This window comes from Sander lucioperca, chromosome 3 (genome assembly GCF_008315115.2).
Source record: "Sander lucioperca isolate FBNREF2018 chromosome 3, SLUC_FBN_1.2, whole genome shotgun sequence".
NCBI lineage: Eukaryota > Metazoa > Chordata > Actinopteri > Perciformes > Percidae > Sander > Sander lucioperca.
This window is the reverse complement of record NC_050175.1, coordinates 4,082,889-4,103,765: the sequence shown is the minus strand read 5'-3', so window position 1 is coordinate 4,103,765 and position 20,877 is coordinate 4,082,889. Positions and strand designations below refer to the sequence as shown.

Below are 20,877 nucleotides of genomic sequence, written 5' to 3'. Positions count from 1 at the left end.
ACGCCTTATCTTTTCTCTGCACTCAGTACATACAAACAGTACAGTGCAGCTGCCATTTGCACAGCTGTGTTGCTCTGGAGTCCTGCCAGTGTCTATCAGCCCACACAGTACACAACCCATCACACACACACACACACACACACACACACACACACACACACACAAATTGAGAGAGAGAGAGAGAGAGAGAGAGAGAGAGAGAGAGAGAGAGAGAGAGAGAGAGAGAGAGAGAGAGAGAGAGTGATGAGTAAAAACAAATTAGGGCCCCTCTTTAAGACAGGGCCTCAAGATCAGGTAAAACTGCCCTCACTACTTCAGTTTACATTCTGTGTTTGTGGTGGTGCACATTTTTAAACAAATGACTGACAGTGGACCTGGGGCCTTTGGGGTCCTTGAGGACTTTTTCCAGTTGGTAATCCAGCCTTGGCTGCCATGTACATGTCCATGACAGGATTCACACACAATGCACAGAAGGTGTGAGATTTGGTCGGATCAATAGGCAATTTTATTTACCCCTAGGCCACATAATAGCTTACAGTTTTTGTCGATTGCCTACAAACTAATTGAACGCTGATGAACTAAGTAAATGCTTAGACAAAAGCATCAAAACCCCTAACTTTTGTAACTATGCCTTAAACAAAGGCAATAAAAGTTCTAACACATTTTCTGCTCTGCACTTTGTTTGCAATTCTGTAACACATTTCTTGCAGAACACTACACATTGTATCTTACATTATACACTTTGTTTGAAAATGAAAACTCTTGCAATGATTGGGAAAACACTTCTCTTTAAAATGCAAAACACTATCTGAAATTGGCAACACACCCACACACTTGATCACCTTGTGTGCCGCCATTTGTCTGCAAGGAGTCCTCCTTCACCATGTCACTCTAGGTTCCTACAATACTGCACACATAATCACATTTCTGGATGCACTACATAATGTAGTTGTACAGGACGGACCACAGCAGCCCAGGTTTGTTGTCATCTGGGATAACAACACATTCTCACTCCCATCGCGTCAAAAACAACGCTTGGTCATGTGCCTTTGGCGTTGTTATTGACGCAAAAAGTGTCCTTTAGCATCATATTTATAATCGCTTGGTCGGGACTCTTTGCTTCACTTTTTGACGCTCTGGGTCGGGACGTATGTTTAACTGACATTTGGCACAAGAACGGGACAGTTAGGTTTAGGAAAGATGGTGGGTGGGGTTACAAAATGTCCGTTTTAGAATTTTAGTTTTAAGAATGGGACATGAACCCCAGTCTCCTGGGTGAAAGTCCTGTGTTGTTTGACCCATCCACCACCCCAACCTGCTTCCTTAGGAGGATTTTTGGTCTTTCATACTACTCGCTACTGTTGTCACTCTTAATACTATGTCATCTTACAGCGCCGCGGTCGAGCTGCTGCTCTGCCCGGTGCGTTCCATACAGACGCTAAAGGGAGACAAGGGAGACACTGACCAAGCGTCAGTATTTGATGAGTTGGGAGTGAGAGTGGGTTGGATGTCAGGCAGTTATCCTGGAAATGTGCTTTCGTTGATCGAGACTACTATCTGAGTAACCCCTTCAAGACACCTGTGAGGGGGGGTGGGGTGATTTTTTTTTTATAACTAACCCCTAATTATATTTAGGCTTAAGTTGTGCATAATTAAGGATGTTCCACTTTGAGTAGTCTCGCTTTGCCAGACCTTAGCCTGCTATTCTAGCCTTGCTAGAACATGTGTACGTTCAAAAGATAATTGCAAATTTAAATTTGGGTATGTTTGTAACTCTTAGTGTATTTTGAATTTTGTCATTTACTTAGTATTGACATCAGATTGTAACATCAAAAAAATTCTGTATTTTTAATGTCTTTATAATCTGTAATAATGCTGAAAGGTCAATACACTATAAACTATCAAGTATTGTGAAAATGACCACAGGTGTTGTATGTGTCTCCACCCACTGAAGGACCAGTAAGACTTTGCCTCAGAGAAGTGTTTGCAGAACTAAATCATTGATCTGTGTTAATGTACCTTATGGTCCCATATCACAACGCTGCAGCTGTGTTTTCACAGCTGTTAGTGAGAAAACAGGACTTTATGGGGGCTCAGCGACATAACACCTCCTCTTTCCTGGTAGCATCGATATATACCACAACTGGACTTAGAACTGTTGAGGACTATTTGTCTTCAAAGGCTACAAATCAACACGGCTCATGTTTGCTATCAGCCTCCCCTCAGAGAGAATACCAGTCTACAGACAGGTTTGTTCAGCAGATTCTGACGCCACTGCAGAAACCTCCATTCATTGTTCCACTTGTCTTACAGCGTCCTCTGCTGTTAGAATGACAGATTAAAATGATTTTCATCAAAGTACAAAGTACTATAGAGCAGGGGTCTTCAACGTTTTTTAGGCCAAGGTCCCTTCAGCTGATAAAGAGATGGAGCAGGGATCCCTTACCATATATATTGTATAAAATGGAGTTGCAAATTAAACTGGGAATACAATAACGTATAGGGCGGCCTAATGCCTTTACACATACCTTTTTATGGTGCATACAATACTAAGCTATTAAAATAATAACTGTTAAAATATTCATATAGTTATACATCATGTTTTAATGTTAACATGTGGAACAGTGGATCCTTATGGTTTTGTTATGGCTATCATAGGGTATAAGCATATCATCAATGTTGTGTAAATTAAAAAAGATTTATCTTTAAAAAAATAATATGTTGGATTCATGATAATGTATATTTTCAGACATATATATATATATATATATATATATATATTTTTTTTTTTTTTTTTTTTTTTTAACTATCTAACAATCATTTGGTGGCCCCCCTGCAGCAACTCTGAAGACCCCCTAGGGGTCCCAGACCCCCAGTTGAAGATCTCCGCTATAAAGTACTTTAAAGCTGTAGTATTTTGCCATGCAGGATCAGGGTAGTTGTGCTGATTTGGAGAAACTTTTCACAGAGCTACTGTTGTCAGACCTACAAGAAATGGCCGAGTCTTGTGCTGCTGGGACTACTTTGTAGAGCTGAAATGAACAAAAAAATGAGGATAAGATAAAAGATGAATTGTTTCAGTTATTTTTAAAGCAAAAAAATGCCCTAACGCCGGCTACACACTGGATGCGTGGCGTGAGCGTGGCGTTTGTACTTTGTATGTCTTTGCACACCAGAAACGTGTCTGACGCAGTGCTGCTGCTGCTAGCCTTGTCTGTACACATGTATGTTTCCCATTGATAAACTGCACTCAAGCAGTAGTATACTTCATGTTAAACATAAATATATACTGATTTGATTACAGCAAAGACAACGTCGGCAGTATTGACGGCAAAATAGGCTACAGAATATTTCGTGCAATATTTGAAAATCAATAATTATATATATTTTTTTAATTACATTTATATCTGCATTTATGTCAAAACCTAGAGACTTTCAAACATCAAAATGTCATTTATGAAATGTATTCGTGTCAAAATGACATATAAACATCTTTTCCTATTCTATTTTGAATGGAAACGCTTCCAACACGCTTGCGTGTCGGGTGAAAAATAGGCGTCGGTCCTATTTCTAGCATGCATGCGTTTTCGAGACGTGCGTGTTTAACCTGTTAACATGGCAGCCAAAATAAAAACGGACACACCACGCAGCTGACACGCTCACACCACGCATCCAGTGTGTAGCCGGCCTAGAGATTTCCTTGTTCCAGCTTATCAAATGTGAGGATTTGCTGCTCCTCTTTGCCTTATGTGATAGTGAACTTAAAATATTTGTAGGTTTTGGACTATTGGTTGGTCAAAACAAACAACCTGAAGATAACACCTTGGGCTTTAGGAAACTGTCTTGGGCATTTTTTTACCACTTTGATGTTTTAAAGACCAAATGCGTAATCGATTAATTGAGAAAATAGTCGTCAGATTTATTGATAATGAAAATAATCTTACTTGCAGACCTACTTATTTGTACAACTATGCCACAAATGCATCAGAATTTAAAATTATATATATATTTAAAATGATATATATGCAGTAATTAAATTAATGAGCCCACTTCATTCAAATAGAGAAAATAAAAAGCCTAAACACAGATAACAGTACTTTCATTTATTTATTCAATAATACCCAGTTATTTACAATATCTTTGAATACATTTTAGTATTGGTTACCTGTTTATCCATTGGGGCACATTTAAAAAGCCGTATTTAACTTGTTACAGACAGCGGTTTATATCAGTCAAAGTGGATGTCTAAGGTTAAAAACATTCCTGACCAACGTGGTTTATTTATGACACAATTGTGAAGATATGAGTCCAGAATACATCAATGTTCAGGTTAACCTTTGACCCACGGATATGGATCTTCAGAATCTGCATGATGAGGCTTATACTGTAACAACCCTCAGCATAATACAGGTTGTTCCAGACTGATTTAAACTTTTTTAATAATGCTTCCCTTTTTACTAAGCCCTGCTTCCAAACATTTATTGTGTGCGCTGAATCATTTATTTCCAATTTCCATTCATTTTAAAGCCAATCACAATCAAAACTACAAATAAGAAGAAACAATAGCACGGGCGGCCGGCTGCTCGGCCGTCGAACAATTTTCCAACTGCTGGAATATTCTGTGGACTTGGGCACGTGAGCAACTTGACACTAAGCAGTAGCACCATTAGATATAGAACATTGTTTGAGTAGCACAGCCTGGAAGCTTTGGGTACACCGGGATGCAGCCGCTATGAATGTGTGCAGACTCTGCGACTGTTCCCCTCCAGACAGCCAGGGAGCAGCACTCCGCTCTGATGGCGGAGGAAGCAGTGCCGGCTGCCTGCTGGAAATTGGTAGAAACCCATAACCATACAGTAAGCAGTTTGTAGCGGTTAGCAGCCAGCATTTTAGTCTACATCTCTGTTGATTAAAGCATCTGGCGCATAGGGCTGTAAACACTGTGAAAACTGTTTTTACAGAATAAGATTGTAAGTTAAGTGGAGATGGCTGGCGGCTCTGAAAATGAAGATCTATTTGACACTATTCTTCTGGCGGATGAAAGGTGAGTTTTCTGGCACTTGCATGTTGTCTTGTTATGTCCCTACTGGTTTCCACACAAACTGGTTTCCGTATATTGTGTTTACCTAACAGCAGCAGTTGTTGCTGCCTCTCTCGCCAGATTCGTCACACAATCACAAACACATTACTGGCGATTTTGAAATCTCTTCCCAGATCTACTGCGGCGAATATGATGGTATAAGTGAGCACTACATCACAGCCACATACAAAAAAGAAATTTAAGAAAATGTAACGATTGCAAGATTGTGTCGAGGTAGTTTCGATCTCACAAGGGCAAAAACTCCTGTTAACAGCAGCTCTACGCTGTGAGCTACGAAGCTCATGGATTTTCTGCTTTCCAGTCATGTATTAATTAACTACGTCAGCACCCAGGTAACATGTTGTCTTGAGTTGATCTGAAACAACTGGTTACCTGGGTTTAGTTTAGAAAATACCCGAACGTATTTCACGTTTCTTTCCTCGCGGCTACGGCTATATTGACCACTGTAGCCTACATTACAGCCCCCTACGACACTACACAGCCTATGGTAAGAAAAAGTTTTTTAAATAGTGACGATCTAACTCAGATAAAACTGTAAACATACAGTACGAGCCGAGCGAGCCACTGAGCCAGGAAAAGTCGAATACAAGTTCTGAAGGCATGGACGTAATGATTTACAGTAAAGCTTCATTTTGTGTAGACTAGCTATATTGAATAGTAAAACATACCTCTGTGTTTGCAAAACGTGCTAGCAATACAGTGTTATTTGAGCTTGTGTGTCTATCGAATTATTCTATCCAAAGCTATGTTCTAATCATAGACTGTTAATATGTACAGTCTATGGTTCTAATCAAACTCCAACACAGCATAACGTTATTTAAATTATTTAAGGAGCATTTCTCTCTGGGTTCAATAAGTGCGCCCCTCGTGGACACAATGAAACACTGCCTAAGCCCAGGGTAACAAGTTGTTTTAGCTTTTCATGTGGCTCAGTGTTAGCTTGTCCGAGTTATATTGTCACTGTTTAACAGTATTTATAGTCATATGTGTAATGTTGTAGGGGCTGTAATGTAGTGATAATATATCCGTAGCCGCGAGAAAAGAATCATGATAAATACGATTGTGTATTTTCGAAGAGTAACGGTTTTCTACAGCCTATGGGAGTAACCAGTTGTTTCAGACAAAACCAAAACAAACTGTTACCAAAGAATTTCTAATAAGGGAAGAAGTTCCACTCTCTCGTTACTTCCGGCTTCTGAACTGGTTGCAGTTCCACCAGAGTTCCATATAGGGGGCGCTCACAGGCCAGTGCAGAATGAATGGGACTCTATGGAGCTATACCCCTCAAAATCCACTTTTCTCAGGATATAATTTTTTGTCTAGTAATTTGAATGTTGCATTCGAAAGGGGAAGCTAAGAAAATACACACTACTGGGTGTTCGATTTTTTTAAAGTGGCTTTTTTGTTCTAAAAAGCCTTTTAAAATGTCAATGACGTCATACACATATACGGCCAGAGATACTGCTTTACGGCAAGCTCTGAGTCGCTTCCTTTTTTCTCTTGAGGCATCAACAACACAGCTAACAGGTTAGGCTCTCCCTGTCAATACATGTGCTAGAAAGAGGTTTGCTAATGTTTTAAAGACCACGCCGAAATATTCACTCTGACATTCTGGTTCTGCTTCGGATGCCGTCAAGCGGGATCTCCGACCGTAATCAGTCCTTCACTGACCAATCAGCATTCATTAGCAGAATGCTAGCGTGTTATGGGCAACAACGACACAATCTGTAAGAAATCGAAAGGACATAAGTACTCGTTCATTCAACTTTCGACCTATAATCCATGTTGAACTTGCAAAACTACAATCAAATCTGAGATTTCTCAACAACAATCAGACGAAAGAGACAAATTTAGCCGTCTAGCTCCATAGAGTCCCATTCATTTTGCACTGGACCGCGATCACCCCCAGTGGAACTCTGGTGGAACTGCAACCAAATTCGGTACAATGGGGCTGAATAGGGAGTGGAACGGCTTTCCGTAGACGGGCTTTGCTGTTACCAGGATGCTGACGTAGTTGAGTAATGCCTACTGGAAACAAAAGTAAACAGCATTCGAGTAGCTCGCAGCGTAGAGCTACGGACATGAAGAGTATGTGTTTTTGCTTTCAACAGTTCGAAACCAGCTCGATGCAAACTTGCAATTATTGTATTTTCTGCTTATTCATACAATCATATTCGCAGCAATAGATATGAAATGCGACCTGAAAATCGCCAGTAATGTATTTGTGATTGTGTGAAAAATCTGGCGATAGAGGCAGAAACAACGGCTGCTGTTAGGTAAACACAATATACGGAAACCAGTTAGTGTGGAAACCAGTAGGGACATAACACCGGTTCAGGAATGGCTCAGATTTATAATGAAAGAGAGTTAATGTAGCCTAATTATGATCTTAGTGAGAACATGCAGGACTTAGGGTTGCACGATATTGACGAAATGTGATATTGCGATATCGATTATGAATATTGCGATATCAATATTATTTTCGATATTTTTAAACATGTAAAATTACAAAAGTTACGGGAAAACACATCAAAAATAGATTCATAACAAATTAAACAAGTTTTCTTACAACACAAGGTTTATTTCAACTGACAATCATATTGGACTGGTACATAGGGTTGCAAAGGAGTGGAAATTTTCTGGTAAATTTCTGGAAACTTTCCATGGAAAGTTAAGCTGGGGAATTTTGGAAACATTCCAATTTGGAAACTTTCATGGGAATTAATGGGAATTTACGAGAATTAACTGGAAATGTTGGGTAATTCATACAAACTCCATCTTATACAAACATAAATATAAACATTTTGTTTTGTAATAAGCAGACAGGCATATACAGTTTGTACTTGACTGGATGTAGTCCTTGGGCTCAAATGCAGTACTGTCTTCAATCTGTCTTCAATCAGCTTCAATCTGCTGTAGAATGTTGGATTCTAGAAATGATCTGTGCAGTGGGTGTGGCCTCAATAGCCCTGCAGTAGGCTAAGTAGTAGCCCAAACCATTGACCTTTAGCTTAACATATGAAGGTAGCTTTTATGCTGCCTTTGATTTACTATGATTATGGTTATATGCATGCTAAGCTAACCACCAGCATTGTCTATTGTTTCCAGCCTATCAAGAACAAGTGGCTATACAATTAACACACATAGGTTAATAGCAATGGGTTATGTATCTCCCCCCCCCCGAAAAAGAAAAAAACTCCTGTATTTTAAAAATTGATTAAATATTTAAATGTTTGCAAGTATGTAGTAGCCTATACTGATTACTGCGTGCGTGCATGTCATTGACGAATATAGGGAGGACATTCAACTGAAGTTGCATTAAATCAGGTTGTTTTAACCAAGATTATGCTGCAATATGTTTTTTTTCCCAACTACATTTAAGTTCCCTGTTATAGACTAACAGTATTATAACAAGCAATATTAAAAATATCCAGTTTATTCCCATTAATTCCCGTTTATTCCCATTAATTCCCATATATTCCCGTTAATTCCCAAGGAAAGTTTCCAATTTTGAAAATTCCCGGAATTTGGTACTGGTACAACATGAATAAATAAATAATGATCATGTCTACAGAACAGGACATGTTTTACTGGTTGTGCAATATAAAATAAAGAGAACACGACAACTTTTTTTTCGCTTCTCTGATTCGTTCCGTTTTGTTGTTTCTATCTATTTCTTCACTTACACTGTCACTCTGTCGAAATATGCACACACGTGGTACACTCCATAGGGTTTGTCACGTAGTGGACCCGTGAGCTGACATATACTAACATGTGCAAGTGGCATGGTAACTGGCCAATGAAACATGATCATTATAGCGTTTCAAGCAGGCTCTAAATCGAACACAACTAAGCCACACAGCCAACGGACGGGACGCAGCACTCCACAAAATAAACAAAATATTGCATACTTATTGCGACACTTTCGATATATTGCGATAACGATATTGAGTCGATATATCAGGTTATTGTAAAATCTCATTTTTTTTGTTGTTTGTGTAATTATCACATTTTCATTAAGAAGAGTGACCCATACATATGCATGATAAAACATAATTAAATAAAAAACAAGTAAAAGTGTGTACACTAAAAAAAGAACACACCAAATTGTTTGAGATACTGTTAGCCAAAATACAAACTCGACTAAAATTTGTAGCCAAATACAGCATTTTATTTAATTTGAAATTTAATTTCAACACTAAAACTTCAAACTAAATTATTAACTGTAGAACTCACTTTGATGACAACTGTTGAAGCAATTAAATGCAGCTTTTTAAAGGAGACCTATTATGCTTTTCGTTTTTTCTGTCATATCTATAATGTTACAATGTCGGATGTTCATAATAAACATGGCCAAAGCTTCAAATACTAGCTAGCTACATGTAGATCTATAATACTCAATAATGTTTATTTCATAAGGTCTTAATCCTCATGTTCTCTTCCCGTCAACCATCAAAAAAAACACTTTTGTTGTCCCTATCTCAATGTTTAAGTCAAGTTTTTGTGTTATTCAACATTTTGGTCACTTTTTTTCCGACATTTATGTCACTTTTTCAATGTTGTGGGTGCTTTTTCCGACGTTTTTGACACCTTTTTCCAACGTTTTGTCCTGTTTTTTTTTTGTTTACATTTTCAGCGCTTAGACTGATTCCATAGGGCCCTACATTAAAGAAACAGGCCTGCATGATGTTGAAACCTGCCTTCAATGGGGGGTGTTTTTAAAATCCACATTCAAACACACAACGGTCCACAAGGGCTCACCCCCATCCCAAGGATGGAAAAGCACAACCCTCGTTGTTCTGTGGCTGTGACTTGCATTTTAGCACATGCTGTATAGCGTTCTGTCAGCAGATGCCGGCAAAACGCCATCGTCCTGTCCATTAAGTCAGTGCTAAAAGAGATTTAAAAAATGTGACTGAGTTTCCAACCAAGCTGCCCCACCACAACTGTAGTTTAACAACATCTTAAAAAAAATACATTACAAAATAATTCCCAGTGGCTTAGGCCTGGTGGGAGGCAACTTAAGCCCGGTGGGCCACTAGGCTTTAAATACACTGGGGGAAACCCTGTTGCCCATTGTGAACATAATGCCCATGGCTAAAAAAACATTGAAAAAGTGGTAATGACCTGTCGGCAGAATCATGGTTTCTTATTTTGTAACTATTCCTTAAATAATGCATTGTTCAAGTCAGGTCTATAATAGGGCTGCAGCTATCGATTATTTTAGTAATCGAGTATTCCACCGATTTATTATGGAGGAAATATTTATTCATAATTCAAATTGAAAGTCCAAAGAGAAAACGAAGCGAGATCAAATTAAAAATATTATTATTTTTTTTTAAATTTTCCATCCATCCATCTTCTTCCGCTTATCCGGTAACGGGTCGCGGGGGTAGCAGCTCCAGCAGGGGACCCCAAACTTCCCTTTCCCGAGCCACATTAACCAGCTCCGACTAGGGGATCCCGAGGCGTTCCCAGGCCAGGTTGGAGATATAATCCCTCCACCTAGTCCTGGGTCTTCCCCGAGGCCTCCTCCCAGCTGGACGTGCCTGGAACACCTCCCTAGGGAGGCGCCCAGGGGGCATCCTTACCAGATGCCCGAACCACCTCAACTGGCTCCTTTCGACGCGAAGGAGCAGCGGCTCTACTCCGAGCTCCTCACGGATGACTGAGCTTCTCACCCTATCTCTAAGGGAGACGCCAGCCACCCTCCTGAGGAAACCCATTTCGGCCGCTTGTACCCTGGATCTCGTTCTTTCGGTCATGACCCAGCCTTCATGACCATAGGTGAGGGTAGGAACGAAAACTGACCGGTAGATTGAGAGCTTTGCCTTCTGGCTCAGCTCTCTTTTCGTCACAACGGTGCGATAAATTGAGTGTAATACCGCACCCGCTGCGCCGACTCTCCGACCAATCTCCCGCTCCATTGTCCCCTCACTCGCGAACAATACCCCAAGGTACTTGAACTCCTTCACTTGGGGTAAAGACTCATTCCCTACCTGGAGAAGGCACTCCATCGGTTTCCTGCTGAGAACCATGGCCTCAGATTTAGAGGTGCTGATCCTCATCCCAGCCGCTTCACACTCGGCTGCGAACCGATCCAGTGAGTGCTGAAGGTCACAGGCCGACGATGCCATCAGGACCACATCATCCGCAAAAAGCAGCGATGAGATCCCCAGCTCACCAAACTGCAACCCCTCTCCACCCCGACTACGCCTCGATATCCTGTCCATAAATACTACAAACAGGATTGGTGACAAAGCGCAGCCCTGGCGGAGGCCAACTCTCACCTGAAACGAGTCCGACTTACTGCCGAGAACCCGGACACAGCTCTCGCTTTGGTCGTACAGAGATTGGATGGCCCTGAGAAGGGACCCCCTCACACCATACTCCCGCAGCACCTCCCACAGTATCTCCCGGGGGACCCGGTCATACGCCTTCTCCAGATCCACAAAGCACATGTAGACCGGTTGGGCATACTCCCAGGCTCCCTCCAGGATCCTTGCGAGAGTTAAGATCTGGTCCGTTGTTCCACGACCAGGACGGAATCCGCATTGTTCCTCTTCAACCTGAGGTTCGACTATCGACCGAAATTTTCCATTGATCAAATTAAAAATATTATTTATTTTTTTTAAATTTTCCATTTGGCTTTTCCATTTGGATTTAATATTTGGCTTTTGAATTTAAATTTAACATTGGCTTTTCCATTTGGATTTAATATTTGGCTTTTGAATTTAAATTTAACATTGGCTTTTAATTTGGATTTAATATTTGGCTTTTGAATTTCAATTTAACATTGGCTTTTAATTTGGATTTAATATTTGGCTTTTCGATTTCAATTTTTCATTTGGACTTGACACATGTCAATGTAAATGAGGAGGCGTGGCCCAAAGGCTGGTGGGAGGGTCTGAAACGAAAGGGGTGCAGAGGCACCTTATGAACAGCAGGGGGAGCTGACATATAGCTGATATATAAGTATATATAAGTTATACTCAACCTATTTCCATTTATATATTTGATTACAATGTCACACAGCTCTGTTACACTTATGCCAGTAGATCGTTGATCAGCTGTTTCTCCGTGAGGAGAAAGAGTGCCACTTCGTGGAATGGATGATTAAGTTAGACTCAATGTTTTCTGTTGAGATGCTGAAGCATTGACATTGTGCTATTATTGTGATAAGCTAGTTCGATTTTGCAGTAGACACTGTACAGAGTGTTCGTTTTAATTATGTTTGAACTGATTCCAAACTTTGGACACTTTCTGTCATTTTCTCCAGCCTGTCTCTTCTCTTAGCCCCTCACTATTTACGCTCTCTTTATTCATTTTGTAATCTGCGCCATCAGTCTTCATGGCATGTGTCCATGGATGTGTTAAGAGAACTGGATACAGCGTTCGACATGAAGCCCCGTTCATTCCAATGAGAGTGCTCAAAAGCACATAAAGCAATCATGGAGCTCGGCTCTTCCGCGTTGACTGGCCAGTCAACAGTTTGTTTGTGTTTTGGATTAATACATCCATGGTATACGTGGCGAACTCATGAACTCGCCGTTTCATTGTCTAAAATATTCACTTACGTTAAACATTGTGTTTTCGTTGTTCCTGATTGTTTACATGCTTATCTAAATAAACGATGGGGTCGGGTCAATAGGACATACAGTAGATATATTGTATATAGCTAGTCATTGACATCAACAGTCAACGACAATGTTCATTATAATACTTCACTTTGGCATGTATTAATTAGTAATGCTTATCAAAATAAACAATGGATGTTTTGAGAGAACCAAGGCGATGTAATCACTATGTCTGTAGTAACGTCATCTAGGCATATAGCTATGTATAGTGTTACCGTTCTCTTAATACGACCATACTAGCTACCGCTGATGTTAGCTACTAGCCGATAGCCCCGGCAATTTGGGAAACGTCAATGATGTTACATCCACGTTACAGGCTTTACAGCATACATAGTTACATCCATACATCCCTCGAATGTAGGGCTCAAAATTATCAAAATAATCGTGAATATCATTTTGGCCATAATCATGCAGCCCTACTCGGATGTATCATAAGATAATACCATGGATGTACTAATAGGACACATTACCATTAGCTATATTCATTCAGGGCGGGTCTGCTTGCGTTCATCATGCACGTTCATCATGCCTAGTTCAATAACTCTGGATTCGGCTACTAGTGAAAGTTAAAAATGTTAAAAATATGACGTTTTAAACAAGGACCCTTTAAGTGTTCGGGCTGGTAAGTTGATGTACCCCAAAATATAGAGGTTTCTTTCACCATGCAAAGTCTATGTCTAAGTCTTTCTGGGCCAGAGGGGTGCAATTCCACCATTGGCTGCTAAGCCCATGGTTGCTTTAAGACATGGCGCTGTTCCTGGGGACTTGCATGTGTCGCTAGCAGCGTCAGACCGGTGTGCGACAGTAATAATGATCCGTGTGGAAACACAGTCAGCGATACAACGTTGGTAACATTGATTAAACGAAGCTTCGAGGCAAATCATTTTGCATCGAGGTTTTTTAGTAATCAAATTATTCGAGTACTCATCGAATCGTTTCAGCCCTAGTCTATAATACAAAATATATTAACATTTGATCCAGTAAATATAACCATAGATCAACAATTTGCCCTGATGAAATTAAAATGATATAGTTAAGATTTCCTTGTAAACATATTTTGCACACTCTCTCATATCTCATAGTTTTGCAACAGCATACTGGACATTCTGTTTCTGATCTGTTAGGTAGTAGCTGAAGTATCAAATCAGCATTGTTTCGGTATCGAGTATCGTGATACTATACTTGGTATTGGTATCAAAATCACTAACATCAAGCTAACCCCCTTCACTTTAATCAGCAGCAAGGTGAAACTTGGTTTGGGTCCCGAGGGGTTGTAGCATTTATGCACTGACAAATAGCCTAAACTGTACACACACTGCACTGCCACATTCACAGCTTTAACTTACTACTTAATATTCACCACCGTCTCTCATACATACACACACACACACACACACACACACACACACACACACACTGCTACGTTGACTAGGCCAATTCCGATTTCCGATTTTTCATTGAGTTTGACCTGCCGATACCGATTTTAGCCGATTCCGATTTCATTTTTTTCTAACCACTTTACAGCACACACAAATATTTATTTTCTATCTTTTCTACATTTTACATTTTGCATAGAACATAGAAATTTTTTTTAACAAATAATCAATTGCTATAAAATACAACTATATAAATTACTCCTGGTGTGGGAAATTCACACACATCTAAAGTGCAATGTTATGGAAGAACCATTTCCTCCTTTTCACATCAAATATCCAACTAAAAAAAGTGATATATTTAGCAAACTAAACTTCTGTATGAAAACAGGGAAAACAGGTAATGCATTTGTGCAAAAGGCTGTCTATAAGCAGTGATTGTTAGAGTGCATGTCGGAGAATAGGGCGGACACGCGCTTCACACCATGAGCGGGCACGTGCGCCACATTTTATGTATAAAATATATAATTCCTATGCATTGTGTATGGTAGCCTTTACAATGTTATTTATTTACAGCATTTGACCGGCATAAAATCAGCATATGTCAGACTGACTGGCTGATTGCCGGTCATGGCCGATCACGTGAAAATCGGTCAATTCTGGTCACCAGCCGGTCAATCGGTGCATCTCTAATAAGAGCTGAGATATTCCGCAAAGGAGTTAGCTACTTGTTGTGTAGCCTAACATATTTTAGTTTAAAAATCATTCCCACATGCTTAGACCTGGCGGGCGCTCAGCGACATTACATAAAAAACATTGAAAACCAATATCATTTGTCCAGGAGCTTATCGATATTATTTCGGTACGGACCAGTCTGGAACCGGTCCCAGTTTAGGACTGGTTCTCAATACCCATCCATAATGCTAACGACAGGTGAATTTGTAACCAATGTTTACAAAGTTTAAGTAGTTTGTATTCCGCTCGCCAAGCATCATCCAACATATCCCAAAAATAATCAAAAACTCAAGTCTCAAGCAACAACCATTGAGAAAGGGTGTGATTGTTTTTCAGGTTCCGAGGGGAGGGCTACCGGGAGGGATTTGATAAAGGGACCCGCCGAGGACTGCAGGACGGTCGCAGACATGGAGCCGCTCATGGGGCAAAGCTGTCCACTGAGGTGAGTTAGCACAGGGACTCTTCTGCTTTATTCTGCCATATATGGTTATATGTAGTGTAGTGCCTTAACATTACCCGTTTACCTATCACACCAGACTGTAGATATGTCAGTTTATTGTTCATTTTCTTTGGCATAAGTACCAACTGCACAGAACTGACTTAATTTAGAAGACCCCCCAGACCCCTCTGCATCAATAAGTTTAATCTAAACTTTAATAAGAACTGGTCACTATGACCTTCTTATGTACTGTATGTGACCATTAGGTTAAATACATGGTCAGTTAGACAGGGTAGGCAGCCTGTTAGCCTATTTAATTTAAGAACAAGTTGAGTTGTGTTGCTTTGAATGCATTCACCCTCTCAGGATTGTTTACAGTCTTTTCTCCTCTAACTGACAGATTTCCTTCTATTATGGGTTTGCCATCACATGGAAATGTCTCCTCCAAAATAATACAGATGTCAAATCAGGGTATGGTCTCCTCAAACAAGATGATTGTCTTGCTTAAATATTCACTTTAGCACTCTGCTGGATGACTTCAGATTTTTTAATGGTGAGAGTGTCCTATTTGATAGTTTTGTGTCTGTATGTGTGTGCTGTCAGGAAGCGTATGAAAGCACTGGAGGCTCTCCTGGGTTTGATCCAAAACTCCCCTCATGATGATCCGCAGTCTGAAAAGCTACAGGAGCACATGGAAAGACTTCGTGCCAAGTTCAGACAGGTACTCCATTTACTTGACATTGGTATTAGTAAAGAATGTCTCAAATCAATCTGCAGGATCAGGATCAACCACTGTGGTCCAGGTACGTCAGCTGTCAAACTAGTGTTTAGTCTTAGTCTTGTGCCAAATGTCCTTGTTAGTTTTAGTCATATTTAGTCACATCTTTTTTTGTTAGTGTTAGAATAATTTACATTATCAAATGATAGACAGAGACCACTGAAGATATATTAAAGTTCATTTTACTTGAGAACCCAACGAGGAGGCCTTCTCCGCACTACGGAATAGTACAGACAATGACCTAACGAAAAGCTCTCTACAGCAGCTTTTGTAATACAACGTAGAATGTGATAATCATGATACAAGAGTTGGTGTTGTCAGTTATTTATCTTGTCAGAGTCAATGACGTCTCCCCTATCTGGTCTGAGAGGGCATGTATGCCCTCTGGAACACACCATGCTCAGACAAGGACACGCAATGGCTCCAGTTATCTTGTTCAGAGTATTCAGTATAATATTATTCTATGCAAACAGTTTAATAATAACGAGAGAAAGTATGTAAATCAAAATTTCTCTAAGTTAGTCAAGTTTTAGTCGACTAAAAGTCGCGTTATTTTAGTCTAGTTTTAGTCAAAAGAGAACTCGAGGTATCTTAGTCCAGTTTTAGTCAAAACATTTTAGTCTTTTTTTAAATAAATTATTTCTGAGATTATTTCTGATAAACATTTCAGTCAAATAGTGTTTCACACATCTCAAATATTGGGTCATAAATGTCATAATTACCTGACAAAATACACTTGTTGAATGCAACTTTGTTAAACGCATCTGGTTTTATATCGAGCCTCTTCCTTCATGCAAATACAATCGTACACAGACACATGTTAGATAAGCGCCAGGGCTCCTGGGCTCTACAGCACGTTGTTTTGTTGCCAGCAGTTGTATACATTACTCCGGCCGTTCTGCAAGCTGTTTAAGAGCGGCTTCACCAGCAGGCTAAAGCCTGTCTCCTTCCCTTGCCCGGGGCCAGGGCACATCGCTACGCGCTGTAGCGGCTTTCGTAGCAGGCTGAACCAGGCTTCCTCCCTCCCTTTCTTCCCTTGCCCGGGGCCGGGGCACATCGCTACGCGCTGTAGCAGCTTCTCCAGCAGGCTGAACCGGGCTTCCTCCCTCCCTCCCCCGCCCGGACCACATCGCTACCTGGATGTGTGACAGCTAGACGAAAAAAAGGGGACACGCAGAATCTCTAGATGAGCCGCAGCCGCGCCTGATTGAAGTTAAATAAAATTGTGGGGGGAAAAATACTGGGAACCAAGCAATTGGCCTGTTTGGAGACGATTGTAGACGAAAATGAAGAGAGATTTTATCTTAGTTTTTATTTTATGCAAACATTTTAGTCTCGTCTTTTTTTGTCAACAATAATGCATGTTAATTTAGTCTTAGTCAGCGTTTTTGACATTGGTGCAGTCTCGTCATCGTCTCATCTTAGTCATGGAAAAAAAGGTCGTTGACGAACATATTTAGTCATGTCTCGTCTGACGAAATTAACACTATGTCAAACACACTGTGAAAACACTGGTTTTGTAACCTGCAGTTAAGCAATATTACGCGCAAGCGCCTCGACCCTAGCCGCATCACTGTCGTGCCAATAACGACGTTAAATCAAGCCCTCAAGTGTAATATTGCGATTATATAACAATGGTTACCAACAAAATAAGTTATAATCAAAGTGTATTCATATTGTGGGGCAATTTGCTCTCAAAATAAAAAAAAAAGCAACAGACAATTTCTAGTCCCTTCCTGTTTAGTCAGCCAGTCAACTTAAGCTAACGCTTTGTAGAGATTGTGGGATTTCCCAAACTGAATAATTACCGCAAATATAAACACCAAACTGCTTTGCTAGCTCTACCCTGTTACAACTAAGATATCTGCTGATTTTTTCCATGGATAGATTTAGATACTAAAACGTCCAAACTTTGAACAACAGACAATGTCCTGTCCCTTTAACTTTAGTACGTTTAATGTTAGTCAGCAGCTGACTTAAGCTAACGTTAGCTTTGTAGTGATCGTGGGACTTCCCAAACTGAATAACTGCTGCACATATAAACACAAAACTGCTTTGCTAGCTCAATCTTGTTGTAACTAAGATATCTGCTGACAAAAATAATTGTTCCATCGACAGATATAGCTCCTGCACATCCGCAAAAATCACATTTAGCAGCTATTTTCTAGATAGCGCACAGCTGATCCAAACATATCCAGTGAAAGCTGACTTCAGAGCGTTGTAACAAATAAGTCGTTTAATCCGATGAATCACTTTATATACTAGTTGGAGAGCTTTTGTGTGTTCCACTGAGGTTCCTGCAATACTTACATGAATACAAATGTTTTGAAACAGTTCTTTAATTCAACTCCATAATGTTGACAGAGAAATGGCTGAGTGATATTTTAAGTTATGCGCCAGGTGTGCTCAAATGGCTCTGGGTGTGCTGTTATGCTGATTTGAGCACGTTCTAAATGTCTAGTTGACCAATCAGATTGTCTGGTCGGATATACTTGTTGTATAATTTACATTAGCCTCCATGCAATATGTTATGTTACTGTGTGTTGTCTATATTTTCTAGGTTAGTATTATAGACTGTATATAAAGATGGACTATGCATCTCCACTCCATGCTGCCACTTTCCTGACTGTTACTTTGCTGCTACATATACTAAACATGGAATGAACGATTTGCACATTTAGATAGTATTATAGAAGATATTCATCTTACCTCTATGCTGAAGCCAATACTTACCTGTTGCGGAATTTCTCGATAAATCCCAACCACGTTTACGAAACCCTCTACAGAAATGCTGCTACTTAAAGGTGCTATATGACATTTGGAACATTAAAGGGATAGTTTGGATTTTGGGCTGGATTGGCAGGAGGGTCAGCCTTATAAATGCGAAGGTCTGTGAGTGAGGGAGGGAGTTACACCATTAGCTGCTGCCCCGTCCACAGCAGGACATTGCTAAACTTCCGTGTCGGAAATCCTGCCTGCTTCTCCAAACTGGGGGCGTGCTGACCGCCATCTACTGTGTGGAGGCAATCCCGGCCCAGACTCTGAATGATGTAAATAGCACCTTTTAATGACCTACACTGCTGTTTTACCTTTAGGTAAATGGTCGCTGCTGCTGCAAACCTGCTGCGTTCCCTACACATCCTGTGTAGTCACTCACTACATTTAAATACACATAATATTCTGGTTTGTGCCCTTATTCCTACTAAGCCGTTTACATGGCTATTGAAAGTGATTCCATTAGTATTCCACTAATATTCCCGTTTACATGCAAACTATTGGCTACTTGGTTTGTGTACAATCACCATAGCCACGCAAATAGCTGACCGTAAGCCATAAACTCTCACAAATTGCAGTAAAAACTTGATTGAGACGCAGATTCTGAATGTACTGTATACATGTCCAAAGAATGATTCTAAAACCTGAATAATACCAGTTTATCCCACGTCTTAATCTGAAAATGCTAAATTCGGGGAAAGGCCTCATTCAGAATATCTGTTTACATGACCTGTATCATATTGGGAATAACAGTGGAACATCAGTGTGCGTGTAAACGTACTTGCGGTGTTAGTGGCAGTATGGGTTAGCAGGGCACGTATTGCACACCAGCTAACCTCTGTCTGGTATTATCCAGGTCTGCTCTATGCTGAGTGTCCCGGCTGACTTCAACGATTACATCAAAACTTGTGAGGGGATTTCTTTCTGAACCCAGCCTGATGGGGAGGAGGTGCTGAGACCACTCTGCATCCTGGACAGAAGACAGCGAAGTCCTGTTCTGGGATTGGTCTGCAGTGGATTCATTTCAGGGTCTGCAGTGTGAAGCAGGGACTGCGTCAGTTCGACAGTCTTCTTTGAGATTAGTCTTTGCCTTCACATTATGGTGGGTAGGTCTGACATGGACAGTCCACGGCCCGCATTAAACTGGAAAATCTGAGGAGACAACTGCAGCCATTGGAATGGAGTCCCAGTAAGAAAGAAATGGTTATGTTTCTTGTTTGACTGTGGTAAATGACTGGATTTATTGCAGTGATGTTGAAGCAACTGAATTGATATCGAACAAAGAAACAACAGAAGCAAAAGACACCAAAATAAAATCTTGGAACACAATTTGCTTTTTGGTGTCCTAAGTGTCTGTATTCTTTTACTGAACTACTGTGACTAAATAATAGAAGCAACTCATGAAAGTAACTAACTGAATGACCAAACTGAATTTCCCCAAGAGGGATTAATAAAGTATATTTTCTCTTCTGTGCTCAAGTCATTTTCACTTTGTGCTGCTCTGTACTCCACTACACGACTATCATACAGCTGTTTAGTTTGCAGAAATAAAGATTTAACACAAAACATCTGAAGAGCTTAAAAAATAGGATGCATTGTTACAGATTTAACATGCAACAGGGTTCACTCAATGTCCAGTTTCTTAAGGCCACCAAGCTAAAACGAATGCATTAAACCTTACCTTCGTGGAGGTTATAATGTTCATTTTGTGTTTTAAACCGTTTCAGAGAGGTGTTGATTCAACTTGAATCACTATGATCATTTTGAAGGCAGTTAGTGATGCTGTGAACTGTATTGTGTTCAATACGCTTCAACAGCAGCACAGTTAGCACATGAAAACACTGGTCAAACTGTCAGTTTTGATTAAGTATAGGGATGCACCGAATCCAGGATTCGGATTCAGCCAAATGTTGGGCTTTTTGACGGGGTTCGGTTTCCACCGAACCCTATGCGTGCACTGCGCGTGCTACACTGGTCGGCGTACCGTTCAATGCAGTAGGCTGTGAGAAAATGAAAATGGAACTCACAAGCAGAAATAG

The 20,877-nt window shown here is 40.3% G+C and overlaps 1 protein-coding gene across 1 annotated transcript; it reads left to right on the top strand.

Moving 5' to 3' along the window:
* The first annotated feature begins 4,749 nt into the window (after nucleotides 1–4,749).
* Nucleotides 4,750–20,164, top strand: lto1 (LTO1 maturation factor of ABCE1). The gene is made up of 5 exons (XM_031287079.2): nucleotides 4,750–5,044; nucleotides 15,183–15,288; nucleotides 15,686–15,756; nucleotides 15,889–16,006; nucleotides 19,695–20,164. Exons 1-5 carry the CDS (start codon nucleotides 4,986–4,988, stop codon nucleotides 19,764–19,766), a joined length of 426 nt encoding a protein of 141 aa, XP_031142939.1. The 5' UTR covers nucleotides 4,750–4,985; the 3' UTR covers nucleotides 19,767–20,164.
* Nucleotides 20,165–20,877: the final 713 nt, after the last annotated feature.

Coding starts and splice junctions, on each gene's coding strand:
- lto1 (XM_031287079.2), top strand. CDS start 4,986: ATGGCTGGCGGCTCTGAAAATGAAGATCTATTTGACACTATTCTTCTG. Junction 15,757..15,888: donor AATACAGATGTCAAATCAGG/GTATGGTCTCCT, acceptor GTGTGCTGTCAG/GAAGCGTATGAAAGCACTGG. Junction 16,007..19,694: donor TTCGTGCCAAGTTCAGACAG/GTACTCCATTTA, acceptor GGTATTATCCAG/GTCTGCTCTATGCTGAGTGT.